Source organism: Pipistrellus hanaki (genome assembly GCF_964339955.1).
Source record: "Pipistrellus hanaki genome assembly, chromosome: 12".
NCBI classification, from domain to species: Eukaryota; Metazoa; Chordata; class Mammalia; order Chiroptera; family Vespertilionidae; genus Pipistrellus; species Pipistrellus hanaki.
The window spans coordinates 31789468-31814745 of NC_140514.1; the positions used below are offsets into that span (position 1 = coordinate 31789468).

Sequence of the window (25278 nt, forward strand, 5' to 3'; positions counted from 1 at the left end):
ACATAACCAATGACACAGATACCAGGGGGTGAGGGCATGAGCAGGGGGAAGGGTGGGAGTTATAGGGGGATAAGGACACATATGTACTAGTAATACCTTAATCAATAAAGAAAGAAAAAATAACATAACAAATAAAAAGACTCATAGTAACCAACTGCAATGTTTGCATCCTGATTCAAATAAACTGTATAAAATGTATAAGTTTTTTTTTAATATAAAGAAAAGATATAAGTATTTTTCTTGCTATCAGGATACTACAAATCAACGACTAGAAAGTAGCTTCCAACAAGACTAAAGCCTCATTTATTTTTTTCTTTAACATACACATTGAAAGGGGGGAAAACAAAAACTAAGTCTTCCACTGCCCATCCCAGAGGCAAATTCCATTACCATTTTTTTACATTACCATCTTTTCAGACTTGGATATAAGCATGCATATTATTCCTTGACTTTTGGCAGTTATATACACAGATTTTATTTTTCTTCTCTTACTGTAAAATGCAACACACTAAAGAAATCTTTCAGTTGTCAATTTAATGGCTTTCTTAAAAAAATGATTTCGCATAGAATGACTTGAAATTTCCAGTATCTTCTAAGTTTGGCTCTGTGTTTACCAAATCACTCTCTTCAAAAAATGGATCACATGTTTTTCTAACAATATTTAAATCACTTTGTAGCTCATTTTTCTAAAGGTGCAGGATGTTAAGTATTTCTTTAGGAATATTCTGTCCTCTGACACTGTCATTTGAATAGCCTAGTTTACAAAGAGCTTTTCCACACATCTAATCCTTCCTATAGCCACTCAGGATAGGTACTGTTCCCATTTTAATAGCTCCAAGGGCCCAGGGGCCCTTCCTTTACCTCTATAACTAATTTCCTAAGCCTATTTCTTCTAGGAATTATTTTCTACTTCTGTGATTTACCAAATAAATATTCTTTTACAAAAAAAAAATTACAATTTGTGGATTGTGTTTCACAGGTTCTCAGTAAGTTGGAAGGGAAATGTTTTTAATCGCATGTGTATTTATTTTAAAGTAATTATAATTAAAAAACATATTCATACCTGAAATCTATATGTTCATGTTGACCAATATCACCCCAATAAATTTAATAAAAAATAAAATAGAAACATATTCATCTACTTACTCATCCAAACCTTTATTAAGTACCTATGATATGCACAATCCTGTGCAAAATATTAAAGGAATACAAAGATGGATTTTAAAATTATGCCAACTATCAAAAAGTTTACAATCTATGGTAGTGACAAATAGTTTAACACAAACTATAAAAAAAGAAATAGCAAATAATCATTTGCTCTTAATTAGGAAAAATCCCCTTATTTCTTCATTTAAAGCATAAATTTCCAGGAGGTAAATACTGCTATTATATACCTTTATTAGTTAATCCTCCTTATAAGTTGATTATTTTTATAAAAGAAAATGTCTCACTCTATCACATCTTTATGACTGGTTTAAATTTTTATAACAAAAAATTTGCTTAGAGAGGAAAAATGATAGTCATAAAATCAAATTAACATCTTTCTCAAAAAGACAAAGGGTGTCTGCAATATGTAAAAAATTGAACACTCTGGTTTTATATTAAAGAGGTAAGCCTGAATTACTTTGGAGACTTGCCTTGGACAAGTTATTATGCACAATTTCATCTCATTTAAAACCAACTTGATATTTATTAAGATTATAATTCAGAATTCTATAATTATTTCTGTCATAATACACAAGATTAAAAAATAAGTATAAAAACTAATAATTTCTATGTAAAAAATAATTTAGAATAAAACTTAGAGATAAAAAGAAAATTGACAATAGGGTAGATAATTTAATAAGTTTTCAGTGCAGAAATAAATGTAAATTTGCAAATACCTGTTTTTTTTTTTCTATATTTTATTACTTTAAAAAATGATCCAGATTTTAAAAATAAAAAATAAAAATGGTTCAGATAAGAAACTTAATAGTAAAACAACTGTGAGAGTTCATTTTGTAAGATGTATTGCAGAGAAAAAAAATGGGCAAACAGCACAATTTTAAAATATGTATTGATTCATGCTTCCCAGAAAAAAATTTCCAAACAAATCACCAAAGGACAATACTTTTCTCTGCTCTCAATGCTAAGCCTTTTTTTTTTCCTACCAAAAATGATAACATAATAACTAATCAGTCTGTGACAGCTGTGATTCTCAACTGCTTTTTTAAAAATACAAGTGAGAGCAAAGTTGCAAACAGAGCACATGTAGCAATTTAAAAAACTGAATAGGCAAAGCCTTACTCTGACTAAATGACTAATCAGCTGGATTTGCCTTTTTGGCTACAGATAACTTTGCTAAAGAGCCCTGCACACATCAGAAGGACTCCTTCCCATCCATGTTCCTAACAAAATAAGCAAAGCTGCTAACACCGGATGCTGCAAGTATCAGCCCAGGCACAGAGAGGAGGCCCTGCTGGTTCTGTTTTATTCTTCAACAGATTTCTCTTCTCCGCTTTCTTCTTCAGCTTCATTTTCCTTGCAAGAATCCTGGCTGTTGGTTTCAGTAAAATAATTTTCTTCCCCATTCTCTCTTTCTTCTATATTTTCTTCTTCATTAAAGCTAGAGGAAAAAATGCATCAATCTTTCAAAGGAAAAATGGTTTGGTTTAAAGGAAAACAAACCCTTTGCAATGTATGTCATCATGAAGTCAGTTTTCCTCAAGTGTATGAGCTCCAATTTATCAAGAAAATTCTATAAAAGTGCCAATTGGAAAGTAAATATTCCTCTGAGAACTAATTTATTTTAAAATTTGGTTTACTCTTTAAACTTTAATTGAAAGTGTATTATTATATTCATTATTTATGCCAGTCAGAAATTATTCTGTTCAAAAACAAGATATTTCATCACCATGTAATATTTGAATGTCAAAAATATCAAAATATTAATATGTTTTACAACTGTTCACATGTATTTCATTAGGTAAAGTTCCTTTTAAAATATAGAACAGAATTTTTACTTTCCTGCAGGTAAGAATCTTTTCAGAGGTATACCATTCAGACATTTTATATATGTTACCTTTCTTTATCTTCAGTGAAACTTTTCACCTCTTGATTGCTGAAGGACTCAAATATTTTTCCACTTTGACCTTTCTTTGAAACAAACTCATCAGATATTCCTAGTGCTTTTAGGGTGTTAGAATAATGCTTTTCTGCTGCCATTCTTGCATTTTTCTATAGGAAAGACAAACCTTTTTAAATGAGAAAAGACTTTACCTTTCCATTAAAATGTATGTGTTAAAAGCTCCCATGAAAATTAAACTCAGTAATCACAGTTGGCTGAAAATACACATCCTTTCTCACCAGCAATTCCATTCCTAGGTATATACCCAAAGAAACTCTACATGTGCCCCACAAGACATGTATAAAAATGTTCAGAATAGTACTGTTTGTAACAACCCCAAGCTGGAAACAACCCAAATATCAATAGTAGGATGGATAAATAAATTGTAGTCTACTCATATAAAAGAATAAAATAAAGCAATTAAAATGAATGAACTCTAGTTATACACCACAACATGGATGGATTTCACAAACATAATATTGAGCAAAAGAAACAAAATACAAGAGTATACACACACACACACACGTATATTTACACTAATAAAAGAATAAGATGCAAATTGACCATACCTTCATGGCACTCACCCACCAATCAGGAGTGTGCATGCAAATTAACCTGACAAATATGGTGGGCTGATTTGCATATACAGGCACCAAGTGTTCAGGGGTGGTATGGGAAGGTGGAAAGGCAGCTCCAGCCAGAGCAAAGGCAGTGCCAACAGCCAGGGGCAGGAAGGCCAATACCTTTTTTTTTTTTTTTTTTTTTTTTAATAAATGTTTTATTGATTTTTTACAGAGATGAAGGGAGAGGGATAGTTAGAAACAACGATAAGAGAGAAACATCAATTAACAGGCTCCTGCACACCCCTTACTGGAGATGTGCCTGCAACCAAGATACATGCCCTTAACTGGAATCGAACCTGGGATCTTTCAGTCCGCAGGCCAACGCTCTATCCACTGAGCCAAACCGGTTTTGGCAGGAAGGCCCATTCTTGCACAAATCTTCAGGTATCAGGCCTCTAATGTGTGTGTGTGTGTGTGTGTGTGTGTGTGTGTATGTGTCTGTGTGTGTGTGTATATATATATATATACACACACACACAATATACACACACACATATATTATAAGTATGATTCATATACAAAAGGCCCCCAGCAGACAGGCAAAACTAAAGTATATATAGGGATAAATCATAGATGGTAAACTGCAAAGAAAAACAAGGAAATGCCTAACTCAAAATTTAGAATGGTGGTTACCTCTAGGAGAGAGGGAGAGGGTTTGACCCAGGAGAGGCGCATTGGGTCTGAGATGTTGGCAGTGCTCTATTTGTTAACCTGGGTAGTGGCCACTTGAATTCTGATACAGAATTATTCTATACACTGTGCCTATTTTATGACTGCTTAGGGATATCTGGAAAAATCAGTAAGAAAATAAGTTCACATAAGGCCTAGCCACTTTGGCTCAGTGGATGGAGCATCAGCCCGAGGACTGAAAGGTCAGAAGCACATACCTTGGTTGCATGCTTGATCCCCAGCCCTGTTTGGGGCGGATATAGGAGGCAACCGGTCCATATGTCTCTCTCACATCAATGTTTCTCTCTGTCTCTCCCTCTCCTTTCCACTCTCTCTAAAGGTGAGGATTAACAAACAAAACAAAACAAAAAAATAAGTTCATGTGATAGTTTTCAGAGGGTTTTTTATGTGCCTACTGTAATTTCTGGTTTTTATAAGCCATATCTCTACTCCATCACAGATAATACAATCATCAGTGCTGTTATCTTTACTCTGTAGAGGAAGCAATAAATACAGAAAACACACACACACATACACACACACGAATTTAGAACTGGGTTCAAATCTCCAGAAAGGTACTTCCTGGCTTTGGGATCTGTGGGAATTATGATGACCCTCTCATACTGGAAGCAAGTCAGCAGTTGTCACAGTTCCTGAGACCGCTGGCTTTAGGGAGCCACGAGATAACTGGGGTTCACACCAAGGCTTTGGCATTAGTCTGCTTTTAGCTCCTATGAGTGGATATGGGGTAGGGCCAAGAATTGCCATCTGGACCTCCAACAAAAGCAGAGTGACCAGAATGGCCCAATTCTAGTGGCACCCAGTCTCACCCCCCAATTTAACAAAGAAACCAAGATGTTCCCATCACCCTCACTGAGATTAAGCAGTTTGCTTAAGGTTCACAAGAATGGCAAGCAGCAGAACCAAGTCTCTTGCCCCTTTCCTGGATCTTTTCCACTCCACCATGCTGCTTTTATCTAAATGGTAGGGGTCCTCCTGGACTTTGAAGGAAGCCTAGAGCCTGGCTTCAGCAAAGCTATTGTCAGATATTTCCCCATCCAGGTACTCCAGTTAATGAGGGATCATGGAGTCTAATGTTCATGGGAGAAATCAAAATAGTAAACACTGATTACAATGGATAAAACTATCAGCAGTGCATTTTCTGACATCTGGAAAACTGAAAAAGAAACACTTTAACTGCTGCTACCGTGTTTCCCCGAAAATAAGACATCCTCCGAAAATAAGACCTAGCGCAACTTTGGGAGAAAAAATTAATATAAGACACTGTCTTATTTTCGGGGAAACAGGGTAAAATGCACCTAATCTGAGTGACACTCCAGAAAAGGAAGTGAACAAGCATCCAGAGGCTCTGAATGCCAACAGGCCAGCCTTGGGGGAACTGAAAGGCACGGGAAAGTATGAACGCATTAAGAATGGCATGTTCTGCCCTAGCTGTTTGGCTCAGTGGATAGAGCATCAGCCTGTGGACTGAAGGGTCCCAGGTTCAATTCCGGGTTGCAAGCTCCATCCCCAGTGTGCGGTGTGCATGAGGCAGCCAACCAATGATTCTCTCTCATCAATGATGTTTCTATCCCTCTTTTCCTTTCACAAATAAAATATTATTTGTAAAAAGAATGGCATATTCTGATTTAAGCAAAATAGATTAAATACGAAACAAAGTTAGTGCTCATAAACCTTCACCTGAATCTGCTTTAGAATTCAATTTAACATCTATTCAGTTAGCAAGCTGTGATTTCCAAGAAATAGGATAACATGGTTTGTTCTGTACTGGATCATAGGCCGACTGTTGGGATAATTCAATAGCAGCAAGACCACAATTAACACTTACAAATGGGTAATGCTTAAAGTTGTGAGTGAATTTATTACATAACAGCTGTTAATTAGCACCAACAGTCACAGCAAAATAGATTGCAAGAAAAAAGTACTAATTTCTGTGAACAAAACCAAAGTAATGGTGAGCACTGCCAGTCATTCTGTATAAGGAAATACCTTTTAATATTTTACATCAAGGTGAATAGTGTGTAATTGTTAATTAAAACATTTCCCCCTTGCATTTCACCATGCAAAAGAATTAAAATAAAAGATAAAAGGAACAGTTAAAATAGCTTCACAATTGTTTATTTTACTATTAAATATCCTGTAAAAAAATTGTGTTTCATGAAACCAAAATAACAAGTGATGAAAGTTTGTCTATCAGCACCTAGATTGAATGAAAAAATGCTTATTTTTTAAATAATTTTTATAACTAAGTATATAGTAATTCTTTCATTTATTTAATAATAACTAAGTACTCATTTTGTGACAAGCCCCCATGGAAGATAGGGGTATATATGAAAGTTATTTTGGGCAAAGGGAACAGCATATGTGAGGGCCAAAAGTGATAGAAGAAATATCAGCTATGAAACTAACCTACGTTTTCAACATTTAAAATGTATTTATGAGTTTAATTTCATACTCACCACTTGTTTTGCCACATTTTCTCTTGTGCTTAGAAACAGTGGGAATTCACAATAGGGCAAAAGTGCTTGTTACTGTTGAGACTCATCACTAATTCAACAGGGTAATGCTCTCAGCCTGGGCTAATCCCAGAAAGAAAATGACAGGTCAATCTGGCTAATTTGATTATATCAGTTCAGTTTTGGTTCTACAAGTGTTTATTAACATCTTTTCTGTTTATGATGTTGTCCTAGGTGTCAGGATTATAAAGGTTTGATCACTCCCTTTAAAATTAACTAGTTGTCCAGCTGGCGTGGCTCAGTGGGTGAATATAGACCCATGAACCAGAACACAGTTGGATTCGATTCCTGGTAGAGGCAGGTTTGATCCCTAGTGTGGGGCATGCAGGAGACAGCAGATGAATGATTCTCTTTCATCACTGATCTATCTTCTATCTCTCTCCCCCTCTCCTTTCTCTTTCTGAAATCAGTAAAAACATATTTAAAAAAATAAAAAACAGACCAGCTCAGTGTTTGAGCGATGAACCAGAAGGTCCAGATTCATTCCCAGACTCATGCCTGGCATGCAGGAGGCAGCAGATCAATGATTCTCTCTTATCATTGACATTTCTGTCTTTCTCTCCCTCTCCCTTCCTCTCTGAAATCAATACAAAAATATATTTTTAAAGTAACTAGCTGGAAGGAAGAGAGATCATTAAAATTTCCACACAGCATGGTAGGAGCAAAGAGAAAGGTATGCAAAGGGTAATAAACGTAGGAAAGGGCACCAACCCAAGCGGAGGAAACAATGCAATAAGTGATTTTACACTACGACTTGAAAGAGTAGGAGGAAAGAAAGGAAAATGCTCTAAGGATGTTCAGAAACAGCATGAATAAAGATTTCAAGTTTGAAACTAGTAGTCTGGTATGGCCTGAGAGTAAAAGAGTGTATAAAGTTCAACATGAGGGGGAGCACAGTGGTAGATTAACTTAAGAGGTTAACAGGGGTCAGGTCATAGAGGAGTCTATATACCATGATACGGCGGTTTATCTTCTGAGAGAAAGCAGGACAGCTGTGTTGTGTTTGGAAGCAGATTGATTTGGGTTCCAATCCCAGTTCCATTATTTAATAACTACAAATTTTAATGATTACTTGCCTTCTTTGAACTTCAGTTTCTTCCTCTGCAATATAGGACTAACAAGCTTGTAGCATTTTATTGAGAAGTCAATGACAAGACCTCTCGATACCATTCACTGGCAATGAGAACGAATGGCTTGGTGAATGCATGACTGCCACCATTATCAAGGCTTAACAACTACCTACCCAGGGTTAACATTTTTGCTAGGGAATGAGAATGGCAAAGTAAAGATATAATGGGTGGCTTTGCAAAGAGCAGGACAGGAAAACAAATAAAAACATTATATTAACTCAGATAGGAAATAGAGGTTTCACCCGGCATTTCACAAGAAGTGGAGAAAGACAGATCCAAAAAGGATATAGGAATAAAATTGGTCAGTTCTCTCAGTGACAATTGAATGGGGGGAACAGTGATCCCCAGTCATCCGAAATAGTGGTCCAAGCAAAACAGAAAATCAAAGAGGAGGGTCTAGTTTGGGGGCAATCTAGTTCAATACCCACTAGATAAGAGGACATAAAACCTCTCATGTTAGCTGCTCTGAGCCAAAGTCAATCACTTTACACTAAATAATATAAAACAGCTTATGATTTTCCCCCCTAAAGTTGAAAATGAGATGTCAAAAGAAACCCACCCCTTAAAATGACAAGCATTACATAAAATTATATCCAAATCAGCCAAAACCAGTTTGGCTCAAAGGATAGAGCATCGGTCTGCAGACTGAAAAGTCCCAGGTTCGATTCCAGTCAAGGGCATGTACCTTGGTTGCGGGCACATCCCCAGTAGGGGTTGTGCAGGAGGCAGCTGATTGATGTTTCTCTCTCATCATCGATGTTTCTAACTTTCTATCCCTCTCCCTCCCTCTCTGTAAAAAATCAATAAAATATATATATTTTAAAATTATATCCAAATCAGTAAAAGGTCCCCATAACTTTGAGAAATTATAATATGTATATTAACCCATAAAACATTCCCCTAGTCCTCAGTGACTTGCAGCCTCCAGTGATTGTCTATTGTGAAGCTATGTCACCCCTAGGAACCTCTCCCTTATCAGTACTAAGGCAAAGATTATCTGAAATGGACAAATTTCTCTTAATGGAAAGACTGTTCAACTGAGTGTAAATTTAGTTTTTCTGATAAAAAGAAGATCCTTTCAGTAATTATAGATAAGATTGAAAAGTATAGACTCGTTTAAAAAAACGCAAATCAACAAAATGAAAAGGCAACCTGTGAATACGAAAAATATTTGCAAATCATATATCTGATAAGGAATTAATATTCAAATATATATAAAGTACTCATACAAATCAATAGCAAACATTCATTCCCAGGTTTCGGCACAAAAAAAAAAAAAAAAATCAATAGCAAACACAAAACAAAACAAAACACCCAACTAATCCAATTTAAAAGTTGGGAAAAAACTGAGTAGGCATTTTTCCAAAGAAGATATTCAAATGGCCAACAGGTACATGAAAAGGTGCTCAAGCCCTAGCCGTTTTGGCTCAATAGATAGAGTGGCAGCCTGCAGACTGAAGGGTCCCTGGTTCAATTCTGGCCAAGGGCACATGCTGGGTTGTGGGCTCGAATCCCAGTAGGCGTGCAGGAGGCAGTCAATCAATGATCCTCTCTCATCATTGGTGTTTTTATCTCTCTTTTACTCTCAGGCCATACCAGACTACTAGTTTCAAACTTGAAATCTTTATTCATGCTATTTCTGAACATCCTTAGAGCGTTTTCCTTTCTCTCCTCCCTTTCCCTTCCTCTCTGATGTCAATAAACAATATATATATATATATATATATATATATATATATATATATATATATATAGAGAGAGAGAGAGAGAGAGAGAGAGAGAGAGAGAGAGAGAAAGAAAGAAAGAAAGAAAGAAAGAAAGAAAGAAAGAAAGAAAGAAAGAAAGAAAGGGTGCTCAATATGAATAATCATAGGGAAATGCAAATCATTAGGTGATAGGTGATATTTCACAATGAGATACCTCCCCCTGGTTAAAATGGCTATTGAAAAGATAAGAGTCCTAATGGGTTTGGCTCAGTGGATAGAGTCGGCCTGTGGACTGAAGGGTCCTAGGTTTGATTCTGGTCAAGGACATGTACCTTGGTTGCGGGCACATCCCCAGTTGGGGTGTGCAGGAGGCAGCTGAACAATGTTTCTCTCTCACTGATGTTTCTAGCTCTCTATCCCTCTCCCTTCCTCTCTGTAAAAATCAATAAAATATATATTTTTTTAAAGATAAGAGATAAATGCTGATGAGAATGTGAAGAAAAGGGAAACTCTGTGCACTATTGGTAGGAATGTATATAAATACAGTCACTAGGTAAATAGTATAGAGGTTTCTCAAAAAATTAAAAATAGAACTATATGATCCAGCAATCTGACTTCTGGAACTATATGACCCAGCAATCTAAAGAAAACAAAACCACTACCTCAAAGAGATATCTGCTCCCCACATTCATTGCAGCATCATTTATAATAGCCAAGAAAGGAAACAACCTAAGAGTCCATTGGAAGGTGAATGGATAAAGAAAACATGGTACATATACACAATAGAATACAATACATCCATAAAAAGAAGGAAATCCTGCCATTTGCAGTGGACTTTGAAGGCGTTATACTAAGTTAAGTCAGACAGAAAGACAAATATTGTACAATCTCATTTATATGTGGAATCTAAAATTTAAAAACAAACAAACAGGAGGAATTGGATGAAGGTGGTCAAAAGGTACAAATTTCCAGTTATAAGATACGCACGTACCGGGAATGTAATATAAAACATGGTAATTATGTATGAGATATTTGAAAGTAGCTGAGAATGAATCCTGAAAGTTCTCATCACAAGGAAAAACAACTGGCGGTAAGTATATGAGGTGATGGATGTTAATTAAACTTACTGTGGAATCATTTTTAATTTATGCACGTCAAGTCATTATGTCGCACACCTTAACCTTATCCAGTGCTGTATTATATCTCAAAAAGAAACAAAAACAAGCCCACTGGCAGAAATAAATCTGATTCAATTAGCCATTTTGTTTCATTTTTTAATTCTTCAATGACCTCCAAATCATATCATGAAGCCTTAACTTAATATTTGGCCAAGCTGGTATGAAAAAAAGACCAACTATTAAAAACGTGTTGTGGAACTATTCTTTTGGAAATAATTAGATTAGTAGTATGTTCTTTATTAAGCTTACGTGCCTCATCAACAAGATTCAATCTTAGATTTTGGCAAAATTACTTACTTCACTGGCTTGAAGCTGTCACAGAAACATATGTCTTAATACATTATATAGCATGTAAGAAAAATGGACTGTTAGTTACGAGCTGTATATGTTTAAAAAAACAAAAACAAAAAACACGCAACTGACAGTAGCTCTTAAATTCCAACAAACACAACCTGAGCAACTCTTTGAAATAGTAGTGGCCTGTGTTTTAATTTTTCTTCTATTTCTTCTAGTTCTCGTTGGTATTCTCTCATCCTTTCCTTTTCACTCTTTCTAAAATCAAACAAAAGGAGTAGAATTTTAAAAAGAAATAAGAACTTGTATATATAACATTTTAGCTTAGATGGCAAATTAGAAATTAAATTACAACACAATTTACAGTTGACCACCATTCCTTTTCTAGACTGGTCAATTTTGCAAATAACAGAACTGGAACACAGAATAAAAATTCTAGGTTCTGATAGCACACATTTTTATATCCTGGGAGCAGTCTTTGTACTCTGAAGGTTCTGAAATCTTCAAGACATGTTTTATAGGGCTTCAAACTGGCCTGGAAAGATGAATGAATGAATGTCTTCTTATTTCATATGTAAGTGTATAAAAAAAAAAAAAAATTGGTCCAAAATGTTCTCTTTAAGAATTTTTTTCTGAAAATAAGAACTTGTTGTTCTTTATTCCCTTAAATGAGATCTGCTATAGGTTGGTAGCAAAGATAATTAATGAGACGAGGAGAAATGGGGCATATGGGATTATAATATATAGAAGAATAGGAACCAAAATACATAAATTCACAGTAAGTGTACTTACTATTTGGGCAAGATCCAATAATGAATTAAACTATGCTATTTCTCTATGTTAAATATACTATCAAGATAATAAGATTTCATGGATTAGAGAAAATAATTATACTGTAAAATGATAACTATGTTTAATTATATACAAGTTGGTATTATTAAAAATCCAGTTTACTTTCTAAGGATGAATGAATATTTCCAAGGAATTATTTTGCTCAAGTTCATCAAATTAAGCTCCTTCTACCAATGAATTGATATAAGGAGCTATATTCCTTATAATGTCTGACACTGACAGACATTATAAGGAATCCTATATAATAAAAGCCTAATTATACTAAGTATCTGACCATTAGTTTGACCCTTCAACCAGTCGCTATGACATGCACTGACCACCAGGGGGCAGATGCTTCAACCCATAGGTGAGCTTGCTGCTGGAATCCTGCAGATCAGGACTGGGGGAGATGGGCTGGGCATGCCCTGGAGCCTGAGGTTCTTCCCCGGCCAGGGTGTGGTCCTGGATTGTACCAGGTCTCTAATTAACAGGAAATATAGATATTGGGGAGTATTATAGATCAGATTAAAAATTAATAAATCACATTACTTACCCAGCTTTGGGGGAGTTATTTTCCTACTTAAATATGAACATTTTAATGTTTATGTATAACATTAAAATGTTACTCTGGAACATTGATTTTCAAACTTTATTCTGCAGAATTCCAGTGTTCAGTAAAGGGGTTCTATGAATGTTATTTATTTATTTATATTAAAACTGTGACAAAATGGAACCCATATCACTAAACATTAACACACCTGTTAATCGACACTTTCACATAATTGATGTTACTTAACACCAGTGTTAACCTGTGATATCAGATTTCATGTAAATCTTAGAACAAATATCTTTTACATATCTGTTAATTGAAGAATATTCTAAGATTACATGACAAGCTGTTGAAAAAGCTTTATATGTGTGCCTCAAGATTTTTCTCAATATTATATTGTGCAATCAAAAATAATATAAAGAAAAAGATTTAAAATGCCAATATAAGATATTAACTATAGCCACAATATAAAACATTTCTGTTCAGTAACATAGCTTCATGGTCCTCACCATCAGGTGTATATACATTTATATGTTGGTTCTCACCATGAGGTGAGTGAGAGAATGTGAGTGTGTGTTTGTGTGTGTGTGTGTGTGTGTGTGTGTGTGTGTGTGTGTATTGAGTATAAGTAACTGATAATAATTTGAATCCAGAAACTAAAACACTAATATTATTCTTAATTTGTTCATATATTGGTAACTATTGATTTTTTTTAAAGTTTGAAAACCAATGGTCTAGAGGTTCAGGATTCTTTCATGATACCTGAGAGATTTTATTCTGGATTTAGACATTTGAGCTAAACTTTGATGCGAGTCATAAGCCTTAGTCCGGGTTGTCAGGAGTTTCTGCAATTCTTTCATTCTTTGTTTCTGCTTAGTTAGAATCCGAGTTCTCTCTTCTTCCAACATTTTCTTTTCCTCAAGTGATCTCCTGAGGGCAACAAACTAAGGCTTAATTCACTTTAAGCCAATGAAAATGTTGTTAGCAAAGATTTCACACAGGATAATTCAAAGTCTGAAAAAAAGCAACCTTTGGAGAAGGATCTGACTTGTGAACTTGGAAATCAATAGGCCAACTCTAACCTTTTCTATTCCCAACGATTCATAAAATAGAAATTATATTTCTTAGCACACATTTTTGCAAAATGTTCTATATTGTATAGTAAAATATATTACCAGATATAGTAATTTCTTCATACTTTCAAATTCACCAACATAAAATTAATAGTGCCAAGTACACTATTTTAGCAATCATAGGTCAGTTAATGCAGCATCCTAGTTATTTACCTGGTGGCTTGTTCTCTCCCTCTGGAAGATACTGTGGGCATTGGAGGTTTGCAGTTATAAGGCGCACGTTTTGCATTTGGACTTCTTACTGGCGACTTGTGCCTTAAAAACTGATAAGCCCAATGTGTTTCTTTCAAATTTTCTTCATCTGCTTTATTATCTGCCGAATTCTTCTCTCTTTTAGTAGATGCGTGTGAGGCTGCATGAGGATCAGATGGTTTGAAAGCTAATAGGATTTTTGGACTTTTCTGTTCTGAGAGGTGCTTCTGATATCGCTCAGGAGGTTCTCCACAATCAGCACTCTGGCACCTAGACTTGCATTTACACTTCACCCTTTCAGCGTGTCCGGGATCCTTGGGCTTCCTGGCAGCAAAGCTTCTGTGAGGTGGACTGTAAGGCGGAGGGGATGAATTCGGTGAGGGTTCTTGGGCTCTCAGCTGTTTCTTAAAGTTTCTAAAGAGCTCTTCTTCTATGAACCTGTTATTGGTCGTTGAACCATAAGTAGATCGAGGTATAGGTCTGGCTTTGAATCGATTTGTTTTCTTTTTAGCCTTAATAAAGTCTCTCAGCTGCTTTTCCCGGATGGCTCGCTTTTGTTCCTCCCTTGCAATAAACTTAAAGGGCTTTAGTGAGGCCAAGAGCGCTTCTTTGTTTTTCTCCTTCATAGTCCTCCTCCGTTCTTCATTTTGCTTGACTCTTTCATGATAAAGGGGGAGAAAGACAAATTCTGGAACCGGGTTGGCTCGGAATTTTTTCTTACACTCCGAATCTTCTTGCTTTTTGAGCAGTTTGTCTGCCATTTCAATATCTGGTTTATATTTCATGTTCTCTTCTTTTTTCTTCTCTTCTCTAATCATCATTTGAAAAGGCTCAGGTATTGTAATCTTTGGCACCCATTCTTTTGATTTCTTCCTTGTTTTTTTAACTGCTGGCAAGTCAGCATCTTCACAATGAATGTAATCTTTAACAGAAAAGTTGGTCCACATGTTGTTGATGAGCTCCTTAGCATAGGTCATCATTCTGCTCTTCTCAGGATGGTCTTTTTCTAAGTTGGGCAGCTCATCTTCAGAGGAAGACACAATCAAGGAGGAAGAATGACCTAAGTCAGGTTCTGAAAGTGATGTGATTAACGAGATAGGGCGATAGTTCTTTTCTGATACACACCTAAAGGAGAAGAATAATCAGGTTACACTTTCAGTTGTATTTGACCAAATAGAAAAATTATGAATTATATATTTTCTTAGATCAAGGTATAATCAATTAACCCAACTGGTGTGGCTCAGTGGTTGAGCATCGGATCTATGAACCAGGACGTCACAGGTTGTGGGCTTGATCCCCAATAGGGATGGTATGCAGGCAGCAGCTGATCCATGATTCTTTCTCATCATTGATGTTTCTATCTCTCTCTCCTTCCCTCTCTGAAATCAATAAAATATGTACTTTTTTTTTTTTTTTTTTTTTTTTTTTACAAAGGTATCATCAATTAGAAGATAAAAGCTGGATACTGCTTGTAAAAATTAACATTTTTATTTAGAACAGAGCAGGAAAATGCCTGTAAATTATCTAATCTGACTCCCTTATTTTATAAGGGAGGAATATGAGACAGTGAGACTTCTTGTGTCTAACCTCTAAATTGAATTCTCCACATGTTTTCCATAAACACTGTTTTATTTTTTTAAATATATTTTTATTTATTTCAGAAAAGGGAGAAGAAGAGAGAGATAGAAACACCCACAATGAGAATCATTGCTCTGCTGCCTCCTGCATGCCCCCCACTGGAGGCTGAGCCCACAACCTGGGCATATGTGCCCTTAACCAGAATTGAACCCAGGACTCTTTAGTCCACAGGTCAATGCTCCATAGACACCATTTTAAAATATACATCTGATCATGTCACTCTCCTTCTTGAAACTTTTCCATAATCTGTCATTGTTATGAAGTCAAATACAGATTACAGAGTCCTTTAATATTAGCCCCTGCCTAGCTTCCCAGTTTCACTTCTCCCTATCCCCATCACCATTCTAAGTCACATCCAATCACATGAAGTTCCTCATACACACCATTCCTCAGGCCGCCATGTCTTTGCACACATGGTTTTGGCTGCCTAGAAGGCCACTCCTTGCTTCCTACATTTGCTGCAGCTACACACACCCCTTAAGACTGAACCCAGATATGACTTCAATAGAAAATTCTTATCTGTGTCCCTCCACTGACACTGTCAGAGTGTCAGCAATCAACTTTTTCCTGTCTCTATAATGTTATATTGCAATTTTTCATTCTCAGCTAGTCTTTGAGATCCTTGAGGGCATCTCAATTTTGACTTCCTAGTATCCAAGCAAGGTCTGGCACACAGGAGATATGCAATTAGTGCTGACCCACTGGATGAGCAAAGGGACTTGCCTCAAATTTCAAAATAAGCCAGTTTATCACAGAAATGGGTCTTGAAATTAAAGACTATTTTGAAAACTTAATCAGATTTATGTTTTAGTTCTAAATAATTTGTACTGTATCTTTAATAAGCTCATGTTAATCCACATATTATAAAAGTCTTTTAATTTTTTAATATTCATCATCTAAAAATGGTCCAGACTAAATATTCTGATACCTGTCTACAGTTGTATGAAAGACAGGTCAGAAAGAAAAGACCAAATGGCCACCAAATGACCTTCAAAGCAAGAAGCCACCTGGCAGGTTGATAAGCCATCAACATTTTGAATAAAATTCCACCTCCATATATAATTAAAAGTACAAAAGGATATTTGAGAGAAAATATTCTGAAATAATTTTGTTCTGTACTTTCTTCTTTTAAGATTTTAAAATTGATTTTTAGAGAGAGAGAAATATTAATGTGAGAGGGCAACATCAATCAGCTGTCTCTTACACGCCCCGTCAGGGGATTGAGCTCGAAACCTGGGCATGTGCCCTGACTGGGAATCAAACCAGCAACTCTTCAGTACATGGGACGATACCCAACCAACAGAGCCACACCAGCCAGGGCTTATTCTGCACTTTTAAGTATACTTTTTATTTTACAGTCCACAAATAACAGTATGTACCAACTTACATGGAGGAGACACTAGAAGCTTCATCCCTGATGATCACTGGCTGCACTTTCTTTAAATTTAATTTATGCTGGTACATTTTCTCTAACTTTGCCATAGTTTCCATGTGGGCAGTCTTCAGCTCTTCTAGCTTCCTGAAATATTCTTCATTAGAGTGGTAAATATCAGAAAAGTCCAGAAGGGCCTCATAGTTCATACACGTTAGGTTATTCACCCCGGAAATGATGTTAAAGTCAGTCTGCTGGGAGGAAAAAGCCTGTTACATGGTATTTGGAATTGAAAAACAAATAAATTTGACACTAATTCCCAATGCTGCTTCTTACCTGTGAGCGATGTACATTTCCCACTCACAAAATATTATTAAGAACAAGAGAGCAAGACCAAGTTGCCAGAAAATAAATACTATTTTATCTTTTTTTATAAAGGATGGTTAGATTCCCAGATCATGTACTAACACATACAAAATAATAGGATAGAACCAAACTATCCTTCATAAAGACCCTCCTTTGGAGTTGTGATAGCTGAGATGAAGAACCAAGTTCCTCTTACTGCAAACCAAGCATCTCCAGCCCAACACCCGGGGCTTGGCTCCTACAGTATGGGCCACAATGGTGCGCCAGTGGAGGAGAGAGGGAAATGGGCAAAGGAGGGCAGGAGAGTGGAGGGAAGAGAGTTCTCATTGGCTCATCAAAACTCAGGAAGAAGCCCTGCTGGGTTTGCAGGGGAGACCTCATAGGAAGTGCGGGTGGGAGGTAGTTTCAGAACTGCCGCTCCTGGGGCCAACAAAGAGCAGTAGCTATCCTGAGTGACAGACTTTGGGAGTGAAAGAGAACAAGAATAGTACAGTATAGCATTGTAACTACACAGACTGTAGTTATTCTATATATATAGGTCATGCTTGGAAGAGTTTGATAGATCTTTCCCCTCTTTTTTTTTTTTAATATTTTTTTTTATTGATTTCAGAGAGGATGGGAGAGGGAGAGAGAGATAGAAACATCAATAATGAGAGAATCACTGATCCTGCACGCCCCCTACTGGGGATCAAGCCCACAACTCAGGCACATAACCTTGACCGGAATCGAACCTGGGACCCTTCAGTTCGCAGACCAATGCTCTATTCACTGAGCCAAACCAACTAGGGCTCCCCTAACTCTTTTCATATACATCTCATAGTTCTTTTAATTGAAGCATTTATAGAGGTAAAACTCCACTTTCTCCATAAATATAGAAATTGAATATTTTCTCAGTTGAGAAATAGTTATTTATGATACTAAGCATAAAAGGCTGCTGACCATGGTCTTAAATTTAGTCTATTGCCTGAAATATACTCAGAATGAAAAAAGAATATTTGCCTAAAATTACAGACCCAATCTGATAAGACACTAGGAAATAAATCTGAGTAGCTTCTCCCAATGGGAAAATGCAGAAGAGTCACTCGTATATAAAAGTTATAAATATGAGTTTTTAAACAGTGTACAGGAGACCAGTATTGTACTACTTGGGCTAACTTAGAGAAAAATGAATGTAGGAAAACAAATGTTTGTTAGAAGAGCTGGTGTGCAGAAATTTACCAACAAATCTATGACTCAAAGAACTGCTTTATTGTCATACAACTCAAGAGAATTTTCTGATATCTTCTCCTGTTTCTATATGAGCTCTTCACCATTACCTTCTTGGGAAATGAGTCTTTGTTAACTTCCTCATTCATTAAATTCTAAATGACACCCCCAGCATTCTCTAGCTGCTTAAAGATACAAATCAAATAAACACTTCACCTTCGAGAAGCTTCAGTGAGTGTATAAATGAATAATGGGCAGCAGATCTTGAAGAAGACAGAACTCCTGATTCCTGCCTGTGAGCTGCTCCCATCTATGTCACAATATCAGTTACCATAAGAGCTCAGAGAAGTAATACCTAATTCAACCATGGGGGAAAGAAGAGGCAGAAGTTAAAGGGTGCACCAGACAGAGACAATGTTAGATGAGAACAAAGCTTGTCAGATTAGGGAAGCAGTGAGAAACAAAGAAGTCCGAGGCACAGTGCCAGAACATTAATCATCCGTTACTGCAAGATGATGTAAATGGCAGCTACTCTGTTCTTGATATGGAAACTGAGGCTCAAAGGATTTAGGTGACCTGCCTGCAACCACACACCAGTAAGTAGTAGAGCTGGGATTTAAATCCAAATCCCAAGTGTTAGGCTGCAAAGACACCCCATAGGAAGGGATTTTTAGCCACACGAGGAAGGGACAGGCATGGTATGCTCAAAGAGAGGTAAACAGTCTGGGGGCTAGTGAGAGCGGGATGGAGCACGGGGGAGGGTGGGGAACAAGGTGAAACAAGGCAAGTCAAGAGCTTCAACCAGGCACCAGGGGCCTTGAAGGATGTGAGCAGAGGAGTGCCCTGATCAGCAGTGCTCAGAAGGATTCTCTGGTAGCCAAGAGTGAAAATGAAGAAAGAAAGATTAGCAGCAGTTAATGAGGTAATGCAAAGGCCCAAGTTAGAGATATTAAGGGCAGAATTAAGAAAGCAGCGCCACGGCAGCTGCCTTGGTAGATTTAGAAGGCTGAATCAGCAACTCAGTAGTAATGGCCTGTGTTGTGGGCAACAATCAATAAAGGGAATACTGAGGAGGAGAGTGTTTTAGGAAAAGAAACCTAATCTCTCTCTCAAGACACACTGAGTTTAAGGGGTAGTAGGGCAGGTGAATGTCCAGGAAACAGGTGGGTAAGTTTATTTGGAGACTTGATAAGGAGGCAGGGGTGGAGATGAAGATCTGGGAGCCACCAATATCACAGAAGTGGCAGGCAGGTGCAGCCTTGCATACGAAGGAGGCTGCCTGAGGAGAGTGTAGGCAGTAAGACAAAAACCCGAGGATGGAAATGTTGGCAACACCAACATTTAAATAAGCAGTGAGAGGAGAACTAATATGAAGTAGAAAGTGGTCATTAGAAATACAAATATCAAGTGATAAGGGTATTCAAATGAAGAGAGCTTTTGTTTGGTTTGAGTTTGTAAAGTAACTCCAAAAGGAAATTTCTTCATTGATTTTTTAGAGAGAGTGGAAAAGGGAGGGAAAAACAGAAATATGGATGAGAGAAAAACACATCAATTGGTTGCCTCATGTACAAGCCCTGACCAGGGGCTGGCCTGGGAAGGAGCTGGCAACTGAGATACATGCCCTTGGCAGAAATTGAACCCGGACCCTTCAGTCTACAGGCTAAAGCACTATCCACTGAGCCAAATCAGCTAGGCCTTAATTCATTTTTAAGACAATATCTGCCAAATGCCTAAGTCTGAGTAACCATAATTTGTCTGTCAGTCATTCTCTCTAATAAACAGTTTTCAATTTTTTAAAAAAGCAACTAGGTTAGACTGCAACTCAAACAACTGCATAAGTGCTTTTCCTCTAGACCAGTGGTCGGCAAACTCATTAGTCAACAGAGCCAAATATCAACAGTACAACGATTGAAATTTCTTTTGAGAGCCAAATTTTTTAAACTTAAACTTCTAACACCACTTCTTCCAAATAGACTCGCCCAGGCCATGGTATTTTGTGGAAAAGCCACACTCAAGGGGCGAAAGAGTCTCATGTGGCTCGTTTGCCCACCATGGACCTAGGCCCAGGACCTTATTTTCCAAGAGCCTAAAATAGCACCTTTCCCTTTAATTGTTCGGCTTTTTGTGAACGTTGTGCGTGCAGCCACTAGATTAGAGGATAATCTTCCCCAGGTTGGCTTGACCCATTTAGATGATGCTCCTCCCAACACATGCACATGTGCTCCATTAGTGACCAGCACTCATAATTATTTGTAGTATAGTCTAACTAGTATCATCTGCAATTCTGGAATTTTTATTAAACTTTTTTTTTTTTTCATTGAAAGTATTTGTAAGGAATGAGGCAGATCTCATAGTAACCTGGGTGAACCACAAAATAAATGAGAAGAGTAAAAAGCAAGTTTCAGAACAATTTGTATACATAAAATGCCACCAAATGCTTCAAGGAGACAGGAAGCAGGGAAAAGCCCAGAAGAATACACATATATCAGTTTCAAAACAGTGGCTACCAATGGGTAGGGAGGAGGGACCCAGACTTTCTTTGGGAGGAGAGAGTAAAAGGGCCTAAGCCTTATTTGTAACATTTGAAATTTTAAAAAGGAGAATGTCCTCGTGTATTATCTAATTAAAATATTACTTTAAAACGTGCTTTGTGAGTACTAATACTAAATTAAAAACTGAGCAATCTCTGTTGACTACTTGATCTGTCTGGCACCTGCCTCTCACACTCCCCTAGCAATACTGCTTACCTTTCCCTTGCTCTTCTATCTGCTCCCACCCCCACTCCTGAAAGCTTTTATTTCTTTAAGAAACCAGAAACTGTCAGAGGAAAGTTCCTTCATCTTCCCATCTATAAAACTGCCCGAGTTTGTGCCACTTTTCTCTTTTCCTCCTTCTCCAGGATAAAATGTCCCTTCTCTTTAGCAATATTTTTTTAAAAATATATTTTTATTGAGGTTTTTAAAAAATATATTTTATTGATTTTTTTTTTTAACAGAGAGGAAGGGAGAGAGATAGAGAGCTAGAAACGTCGATGAGAGAGAAACATCGGCCAGCTGCCTCTTGCACACCCCCTACTGGGATATGCCCACAACCAAGGTACATGCCCTTGACTGGAATCGAACCTGGGACCTTTCAGTCCACAGGCCGATGCTCTATCTACTAAGCCAAACCAGTTTCAGCTACCAATATTTGACACTTTCCCTCATCACTAAAACCAATAAACGGGGACTTCCACACACTTGTGGTGATCCTACCACTGTAGCTGGTCCTTAATCTCTTTTGTCTCCTTTTTATCTACCTGTTAAATGAGGTTTTTAAAGTTCTAGCCCGGCTCGTGGTTGAATGTCAACCTGTGAACCAGGAAGTCACGGTTCGATTCCCGGTCAGAGCACATGCTCAGGTTGTGGGCTCGGTCCCTGGTAGGGGGCACGCAGGGGGCAGCCAATCAGTGATTCTCTCATCATTGTTTCTGTGCCTCTCTCCCTTTCTCTCTGAAATAATAATAAAAAGGAGTTCTATACAAGGCCCCTTCTTTTTCTGCACTCTCCCTAAGCGACTTTATCCATTCCCATTGTTTCAAAAGTGCTGAAAACTCCCAGATAGATATCTCCAGCTCAGACCCTACAGAACAACAGTTTCACAGGCTCAACTGCTTCCTACATATTTCTACTTGGTAGTTTCACAGATATCTCAAGTTACCATGTTCAACACTAAAACCTTGGAGAGGGGCAAAGAGGGAGAAATGGGGGAGGAGGATCTGTAATAGTATCAAGAATGAAACACACACACACACACACACTGAAAACCACCCAGCCTCTACATCCATTCCTCCCCAAGTTGTCCCCAGTTCAGTGAATGGCACTATCTTCCGTGCAGCTGCTCAAACCAGAAACCTGAGAGTAAGCATTCTTTATTTCTTCCTCTTCCTTGGTCTTCACTTTCATTCTTTAACAGTAATTTCTATCCATTCTAGAGAAATCTGTCTACTTCTTGCCATCTCCCCTAGACTCTAGGTCCAGCCATCACCAATGGCTTCTGAATTACTGCACAGCCTCCTAACTGGGCCCTTCCTTCTGCTTTGTCAGAAGTTGTCCAGAGTCATCAGAGTCATTTTTTAAAAAGATGTAAATAGGAACATGTCAGATCTTGTCAATGTCTTCAAGGACCTCCCAACGTCACCTATAATAAACCCTCAACTCCTTACCTAGGTCCTCATGGCCCTGAATGTTTAGGCCCTGCTTACCTCTCCAAGTTCATCTCCTCCCCTCACTCATTCCTCCCCTCTCTTTTCCAGTCTTGCTGGCTTTCTTTCAGATCCTTAATCACCCAAAGCTCTTCATTTTCCTATCTTAGGACCTCTGCATATGCTTGTTCCCTCTGCCTGGAATGTTTTCCCACACCCACTCTTCAAATGGTTACTCTTTCATCTATGAGGCATCAGCTTAAATGTTAACTAACTTAAATATGGCTTTGTGGTTGCTATGACCATAAAAGGTGTTGCTACAGATTTTCTCATTAACAGTTTTAGTGTAGATTAAAGGGATTACAATTCCAAAATATTCAGTGATTTTTATTAGCCCTAGGCCACAATGTTTTTTCTTTTTGTATCTGAGAGGGTTGGAAAAAATGGTATTAAGACTCTTTAAAGGGAGATAAGGAGGTTTATATCTGCGGAGTCAAGGTTTCTAACTTTTAAAGGAATAGAGCAGATGGCAGACTCGGCCCTCTACCTGGTGGACAGGTGTTCAGGACACATGTAACACTGAAAAGTGCCCTTTAGGAAATAATGGGTCCTCAGTAATTTGTTTCTCTGGATGCTTAACTATAACTGATCTAGCCACTGAACTCGATGGTTTTAAACATCGCTTCTCATGTATCGTGCTAAGATGCACTAATAACCAAGACCTTAAGATGACAATAAAACACACATCTGAGAGCACAGTTGATTCACTTGAATCTTAGGGGTTATCCTCTGTGGGGTAGGTAAATCAGTCTTCCCCAAGCTAAAAAAAAAAAAAAGGGGGGGGGGGGAGAGAGAATATCTACTTCTGACATACTGGAGCATAAAGAGTAAGGTTCTGTTCCTGCACTCTCTAGACTAAATAAAGTAAAATTTCTCTCCAAGAAATTCTTACAACAATCGCTTTGGTGAAAATGACTTTTTTTAACGCCTGGGTTTGATTGTTTTCTATGGGAACACAGAGAAGGTGGCGGGTCAGTATTACCGACGATCTGGACAGGGGGCAGCGTTGGCCAGCCTGTCGCTCAGCCCAGCGGGGACGCGGGCCAGCCGCCAGCCAGCCAGCACCCCCTCCCGCCCCCACATTACCAACGCCCGCGCCCGGCGCACTGCCTTGTTAGCATCCTCCTGTTCCTCCTCCTCCTCTTCGTCCTCCAAGGCCCTCACCGCGGCCGCCAGGTCCTCTAAGGGGTCCGCGTCCCGGGCGGCCCGCGCTGGGGAGCTGGGATTTACCGGGGCTGGGACACCGGAGGCCGCCAGCTCCGCGCGCGGCGAGGCGGCCATCACCCGCCGCCGAGGCCTGAGCGCCCGCGCCGGCCCGGGTGGCGACGCAGGCGGGGCTCCCTGCCTGTGGCGGGCGGTTACTAGGGGCACGGTAACTAGGGACGCTACAGGGGCCGTAAGGGGCCAAAAGGCACTCGAATCCTTGAACGCTGCGGGATACCCAAAGTGGGCGCTTCTTGTATTCTGGCAGTCAGTAGTACTGAGCCTGGGGGGAACAAGGTATCTCTTCCCCAGCTTCACGCCTCACCACCCAATCTCAGACATCTCACATTATACTAATGAAACCATTCTTTTTGCGGAAAGAAGAAAAAAAAAGAGGGCATTTGTTACCTTTTTGATAGGTATTTTTATTGGTTTCAGAGAAGGAAGAGGGCCAGAAACATCAATGATGAGAATGCACGCCCCACCCTGGGGACTGAGCCGGCCACCCGGGGTATATGCCCTCACCGGGAATCCCACCGTGACCTGCTAGTTCATAGGTGGAGGCTCCATCGTTGAGCCACGCCGGCAGGGCTCTGTGCTTCATTTTAAATAGTTTCTGAGGTCATGTCTTCAAAGTTGGTGTTCTTTTCTTGGACAATGATAAACTGATACTAATCCTATTCAGAGTACTTTTCTAAAAGATAATGAATTTTTCATTTCTAGACATTGGAGTCTCTTTATCTCCCATTTCTGTTATCATGTTCAAATTTTCTTTTACATCCTTGAACATATATGGAAGATTTATAAAAGCTGCATTTAAGTCTCTGATAATGCCGTCATATGTCATTTGGTTATTTTTTTTTAATTTTATTTTTATTTTTTTTTCCCTCCTGGTTGATTTTTCTCCATTATGGGTCATAATTTCCTACTTCTTTGCATGATCAATTTGTTCTTATTAGTGGTAAAATACAAATAACATTTACCATTTTAACCATTTTTAAATATACAGTTCAGTGGTATTAAATACATTATCGTGGTTGTGCAACCATCACCACTATCCATCCCCAGAGTTTTTCATTTTGTAAAACTGAAACTCCATATCCATTAAATGATAAATTCCCATTTCCCCCTCCTCTCTGGCCTTGCAATCATTCAGCTTTCTGTCATGATTTTGACTACTCTAAGTATCTCATGTAAGTGTAATCATACAATATTTGTCTTTTATGTAATTAACTTATTTTGCTCAGCATAGTATTCTCAAGTTTCATCCATGTTGTAGTACACCAAACATTCCTTCCTTT

At 38.1% G+C, this 25278-nt stretch overlaps 1 protein-coding gene across 8 annotated transcripts; it reads right to left on the reverse strand.

Moving 5' to 3' along the window:
- Positions 1–1139: 1139 nt before the first annotated feature.
- On the reverse strand, positions 1140–24109 carry FAM161A (FAM161 centrosomal protein A). 8 transcript variants are annotated; one of them, XM_084901091.1, is made up of 8 exons: positions 24005–24053; positions 23483–23534; positions 16975–17210; positions 13911–15074; positions 13387–13554; positions 11402–11501; positions 3062–3216; positions 1140–2605 (listed from the first exon to the last, which is right to left on the reverse strand). In XM_084901091.1, the coding sequence occupies exons 3-8, from the start codon at positions 17166–17168 to the stop codon at positions 2470–2472; spliced, it is 1917 nt and encodes a 638-aa protein (XP_084757217.1). In that variant the 5' UTR covers positions 17169–17210; positions 23483–23534; positions 24005–24053; the 3' UTR covers positions 1140–2469. The 8 variants fall into 8 exon arrangements, with proteins under 8 accessions (XP_084757217.1, XP_084757213.1, XP_084757215.1 ...); XM_084901087.1 differs by having other exon boundaries at positions 23861–24011; XM_084901089.1 differs by lacking the exon at positions 23483–23534 and having other exon boundaries at positions 24005–24109.
- Positions 24110–25278: the final 1169 nt, after the last annotated feature.